The sequence below is a fragment of the Abrus precatorius genome, unplaced genomic scaffold (assembly GCF_003935025.1).
Source record: "Abrus precatorius isolate BTA unplaced genomic scaffold, Abrus_2018 Scaffold6, whole genome shotgun sequence".
NCBI lineage: Eukaryota > Viridiplantae > Streptophyta > Magnoliopsida > Fabales > Fabaceae > Abrus > Abrus precatorius.
Genome location: NW_020874406.1, coordinates 17,671,737 through 17,677,470, shown reverse-complemented (window position 1 = coordinate 17,677,470; position 5,734 = coordinate 17,671,737). Strand labels below are relative to the sequence as shown.

The 5,734-nt window shown below is 37.1% G+C and overlaps 1 protein-coding gene across 2 annotated transcripts; it reads right to left on the bottom strand.

Moving 5' to 3' along the window:
• Positions 1-2,448: 2,448 nt before the first annotated feature.
• Positions 2,449-3,924, bottom strand: LOC113869559 (GATA transcription factor 5-like). 2 transcript variants are annotated; one of them, XM_027505940.1, is made up of 4 exons: positions 3,806-3,924; positions 3,373-3,696; positions 3,008-3,290; positions 2,449-2,938 (listed from the first exon to the last, which is right to left on the bottom strand). In XM_027505940.1, exons 2-4 carry the CDS (start codon positions 3,682-3,684, stop codon positions 2,622-2,624), a joined length of 912 nt encoding a protein of 303 aa, XP_027361741.1. In that variant the 5' UTR covers positions 3,685-3,696; positions 3,806-3,924; the 3' UTR covers positions 2,449-2,621. The 2 variants fall into 2 exon arrangements, with proteins under 2 accessions (XP_027361741.1, XP_027361740.1); XM_027505939.1 differs by having other exon boundaries at positions 2,449-3,290; positions 3,373-3,838.
• Between the last annotated feature and the right edge of the window lie 1,810 nt (positions 3,925-5,734).

Below are 5,734 nucleotides of genomic sequence, written 5' to 3'. Positions count from 1 at the left end.
CGTCACAAAAGTGGTTGGGAATGGGTGAGAGAGAGTCGTCACGTGACTGCCATCAAGCGAATTGAGGGCTTTATATTTCTGGGTTAGTTTGATTTTGGTAAAAAGAGAGGCCACAAGGTCTATTAGCTCTTGTGGTTGCAGTACCATTTCCAATCAAGGATACTTCTGCCCCCATTAAGTTATTCACTCCCTCTCACGACAGCATAACATATACGCATCTACCAAACGCAGAAAGTTCTATTTTTTAGATAACAAGAGATCATTAAAATTGGTAATCACTCTCGTCAAGAAAAATGGGTGACTCAGAATACAACGATGGAGCCAACAATCAAGATAAATAATGCTGTAATTTCCATGCATTATGAAACGATACCATCTCTAGATAAAAAATAACTTGAATGACATTATAGTGTGTACACACACACACACACACCAGTATCCTTCTCCCTGTACGACAAAAATTACTGACACTTCTTTTGTTTAATTAAAGTTAAATGATAATTTGAATGTTTGGATTTATGGTACACAGCTCTATAACGTACCTCCTGCACAAGAGGAAATTTTTTAGTTCTGACCAATCATCGTGTGACATATCATATGTTGGTCTAGACCATTGACACATAATGGTTCTAGACAACTTAATAATTTCTCTCTTGACATATGTTATTTTGCATTGTGTTGAACAATGAGAGTTTGGCCTTTTTGGACCATCAGATGAATCAAAGAGCCTTCTTTTATGTTTACGTGAGTTGGTCTTTTTCAGGATTTTAAAAGCTTGACTATTGTGAACCGTTGGATACATTTTCTGCACAGAAATATTGATGGAAAGTGGGCAGGAGAGGATCTAATTTGTAATTTAATTTAATGCTTATTTACTCTCGATCGTCTCTTAATCGTTTTCGAGCTGTAAAGAAAAAGCACACGGTAAATTTATTATTTTTCCATTCAATCTTCATATTGTAACTTTTGTTTTAAAATGATGAACCAATAAAAATTATTTAAGGGACATAACTGTATACGATCGGGATCCGGTGGTAGTATCACTCTCATAAAGGTCTCTATGAAAATGTCAGGTGAGAACTTTATTCACCATAACCGAACTGTTCGTTGCATTGATTATTAAAATTTGAAAGACTACCTACTAAAACATACCCTACCAAATACATATACCGGTCCATATAATCGATTATCTTCTAACACACTCAAGTTAAACCCAATGAAGTAACCTAGAGTAAATTGAAAACAATGTGTAACCCTCCACCCTTTTTTGATCTTATCTGTTCCACAACGATTCCTTACTTACCTGATGAACCGTTCAATAATTATTTTGAAGTGCGTTAGGACTTAAAATGGGTACCATTATGCAGTCTCGTTTCTTTAAATTGGAAGAAAATAACGTATAACCGTCACATTTTATCATCAAAATTTTCTCTAAGATCGATTATTATTTCGAAGGTATGACCAAAATGCTACACTGATTATGGAGAATCATCATTACTCATTTGATTCACTTTCTTTGGGATAATAGTTCAGACATAGTCATAGGTTCATAGCCAGAGCATCAACCACAGAAAATGGTAAAATATCTAACTTTACTGGCAATGCACATCAACAATTCCAGCTTTGCTTGGTGCTTAGTTTTCAAAAAAACTAATTTGACTACTATATGTCCTTTTGCCGAACTTGTGAAAGATTTCTATGTGCTGATTACCTAGCTATATATTCGTTAGCAAAGATACCGCGTGGGATAGGTGGAACATTGAGGTGTTTTTGGCTATAGTTTTCTCTCCTTACCCGTCAACAATTACTAGATGACTTAATAACGGATGTGACAAACTTACATCATTGAGATTCCAATTTGCCCCTTGAATTATATATATTTTTTGTTTGGCCACGGACATGGCGAGGAACAATTCGAACAAAACCTTATTTTGCTATAGCATTATCCACTCTGGACGAGTGTTTACTTTTCCAATAGAAGCCCTAAAACAAAATGAACAAGGGAGAGGTAGAATATCCTTAAATGTTTACTTGTTTCATTGATAAACGGTGGTTGCCCGAGTCCAAAATCTAGTGTCGCATAAAAGTCCAAATCAAGTTTAAGATTACTAGGCCCCGACACTTGTTGGGAGTGATGAAGGCAAAAGAAGAGTTGATGGGCCGTTCGATTTCGATACAATCCATCTTTTGTACAGTTTCCAAACGCTTTCGGTTTCCCAAAGTACGTCCATCTTACGACACAAGAAGCCGCTTAACACAACCACTTCTCTTTGCGTTATGTCGTTCACAAAGTTCATGCCTTTCAACGGCCACCACCAAACACAGTTTCATTTCAAAACCACTAACCCACAATCCTATTACATTAAATATGTTAGGAACCAAAAAGAAAAAGAAAACCCAAATTAAAGCTTAAAAAAAGAAAAAGGTAAAAGGAGTTGCATATCAACTAATCAAAGTTTCCTAATCAGTTACAAAGCCTAACTCCTACCGCATTCAATACAAGGAAAAAAATGTACACTAACTCGGGTCCCATTGAACCGGGTCTAAGTCTGCGCTACCTTCTCTAACCCCTAATCTCTACCTAGTTCTTTCTTTTTCTTTAATTAATAATTAATAATAAATCAAAAACTGGGAACAACAGGAGTAGGGGCTAAACCTGTCTCAACCCCACCCACTGTCTCCTTCTTCCGCCGCATCTCCAGCACTTTACGGTGGTGGTTCGAATGCAATTCACTGGAGAATGTGGGGCTACAAGCGGGCCTATATTCGGGTAAAAGCCGACCCGACTTGTACCGGACCCCACATGCGTTGCAAAGCGTTTTTGGGCCGAGCGGCCCAGTTCGCCACTGGGGGGTTTTCTGCACACCGCAATGGCTGCACCGTCGTGGCGCCTGGGTTGTTGCACTCTCGGAAGATGTTTTTTTCTTCGGTTTTTTCACTGGAGGGGTTGCCTCGGAGGAAACTTGGTCAAGGGTTTGGGCTAAATTGGTGTAAATAAGCAAGGGACTGGAGGGGAAGGAGGAGGAAGAGGAGGAGGAGGAGGTGGCGGTGGTTGCGGTGGATGAGTCCGTGAAGGAAGGTGAAGCCAGTGGCCAAAGCGGAACACGGGTCCTGGTTCGCTTGCTTCTTGCCTTGGTCTGAACCGGGCTTTTGAAACATGGATATGTGAAAACCGGTTCAGGCTCTGGGTCTTTGGTTACCTCAGTTACGGTGGGGAAGACCGCAGAGAATTCCGAGAAGGAATCCTCTATGAAATGAGACAACCACTCCAAGTCCGCCACGTCATCCGCCTGTAAAAATTGAAACTTTCGTCAACCACCAACATGGAAAATGCAAAACAAAACTGAACTGTGTTTGACAACATTAAAGTACCGGAACGCTTAGGTCGCTTGTGGGCACAGAGGAGGCGAAGTCGTTTTTCAAAGAGTCACAAACTTCGTGGCTTTGGTTCCCTTGTTGAAGGGAGACACAAACACTTGCAGAATCTTGTTCCTTTTGTTGTTGTTGTTGTTGCTGCTCTGGTTCTTCTTCCACGTTCGAGAAGTCAAGGAGGTCGTCCACGAAAAACTCATTGCAGGAGGCCTCATTTTGCACGCTTAACTCCTCAATGAAGCTTTGGGGGCTCAGTTTTACGCCCATTTCTTTTCTAAAACTGGTCTTCAACGCTGCCTCCACGCACTCCATTTCTCTTTTGGCCTAACAGAAAAAATAAACAATATATGTTTAGATAATTAAAAAACATGGACTTAAACAAATAGCCGGTTATTTTTGTTTCGAAAAGTTGACATGCAGAGAGAGTGAATACCCGAGGAAGAGGGAGAGAGATATCAGAAAACAGAGGTGATGTGGGGGAAGAAGGAAAGGGATGAAATTGAAAGTGGAGATGGAGAGGATAGGGAGTTTGGTAAAGTATTGAATTAGGGGCGAAAGCGTCCCTCCATTTCTCTCTCTCTCTCTCTCTCCCCCTTATTGACTTTTATTTCTCTCTCTCTTGTATTTATACATTTCAAATACGTTTTTATGTTTTTATGCATAACGGTACTGGCTCATAAATAAGTGAATTTTTCATACCTATACCTCAATATATAATATATATTACCATTTATTCAAATTATTTTTTTAGGGACAAGAAAATAACTGAAACAAGGTTGGTATATAGCATCATTGGCATGTCATACAAGTCTTACTGTTACCCTTTCCCACAGGAAACCAAAATTCGTGAACACCTAGGAAACCACAATCTATCTTTCTTAAAAAAGTTCTCCTTCTCTTTTAACTTTTTCTTTTCCCCTTTCGGTACAAGGGAGTGGAAAACTGGATACTAGATCAAGTCTTCAAGTAAATTAACCTCGCTGCCCATTGTGCCTGTGTTCATCGCTCCCCGTTTTGGATTTCCCTGTTCCCAACTACCGTTTACTTTTCCCGCTCTCTGTTTTCTAATTATCACAATGCAAAATTAAATAAAATCAAAAGGCAATGCCATTGCAGATTCACAGGATCGCCTCCCTATTCTTGTTTCAAATTTCAAAACACTTCCTTGCACAATTATTTAATATTGTAAATATTTAATTTTATGTTTAAATTTAACTCAAACGTTAAACGGAATTTTAAAAAATTAACTTTATGTTTGCTGAAGCTTTATAAACACTTCTTCGATTGGCTCTAATAATAATGAATTATCTATCTACACAAGTCAGGGCAAAGGTTAAGTGAAACTTTGAAAGAGTTGTGGACATGTACTCCTAATACAAATTTCGTGTTGTGCGTGAAATGCATGAATACACTAACACGCATGCGTCTTTAATCAGAGGTCGATCATCTAATCTAAAACTTCTTACATTTGGTTAATTTGAACTGGAACGTAAAATATTGCAATAAGAAAGCCATAATTGTTCCGACAATCGGACAATGACTCTACTTCATAGTTGGTTTTAAAAAACAAAGACTAGAAAAAAATACAATCTTTAAGATTTAGTTTCAACCATTAATAATAATAATTTTTTGAACAAATGTTTATTATCGCTTATAATTTAATAAATGTGTTGTTCTTTATTAAAAATATTTTTAAATGCTTAATTTTAATATAAAAGTTAAAATTAATGAAATCCTAAAAAGAAAAGGAAAATGACTTCGTTCTTGTTTCCACGATTGCCCAGCCATCGTGACTCACATGGCAAATAAAAAAACGGATGAATTTATCAGTGGCATTTAGATTTTAGAATGCTATATATGCATGTCCCCTCCCTCCAGGCCCTAACAATACATAGTATTCAGTCAAACAAAACCTAACCCACTTGTTTCGCTTAAGAATGTAAAAAAAGTACATGTGTTCTTAGACATTTGTGATTGTATTTGTAACGGGTGCTCGCATATTTATAAAATGAGTAAAGATAAATATTATATTACTTATTTTGTAAGTATCAGCATGCTCATGGAGTGTATTTTTTATTAAATATATTTAAAGGAATTTAATTAGTTATTATTTTGTGATTAAAAGTTATAATGATATTTCTGATATATTAACCTTAATAATGTTAATTTATTTATATATATCCGTGCTGTGGAATTCCCAGTTTCACCGTGTTGGTGGACCTGGTAGAGTTGTTTTGTGTGTGTTCTTTTTCTTTTTCTTTTCCTCTCGAAATAGAGAAAAGCAATAACATCATGTAAAGTATTTGACATTTATAAGTATTTGCTAGTGTATAAAACTGATTGAAAATGAAATGTTGGAATT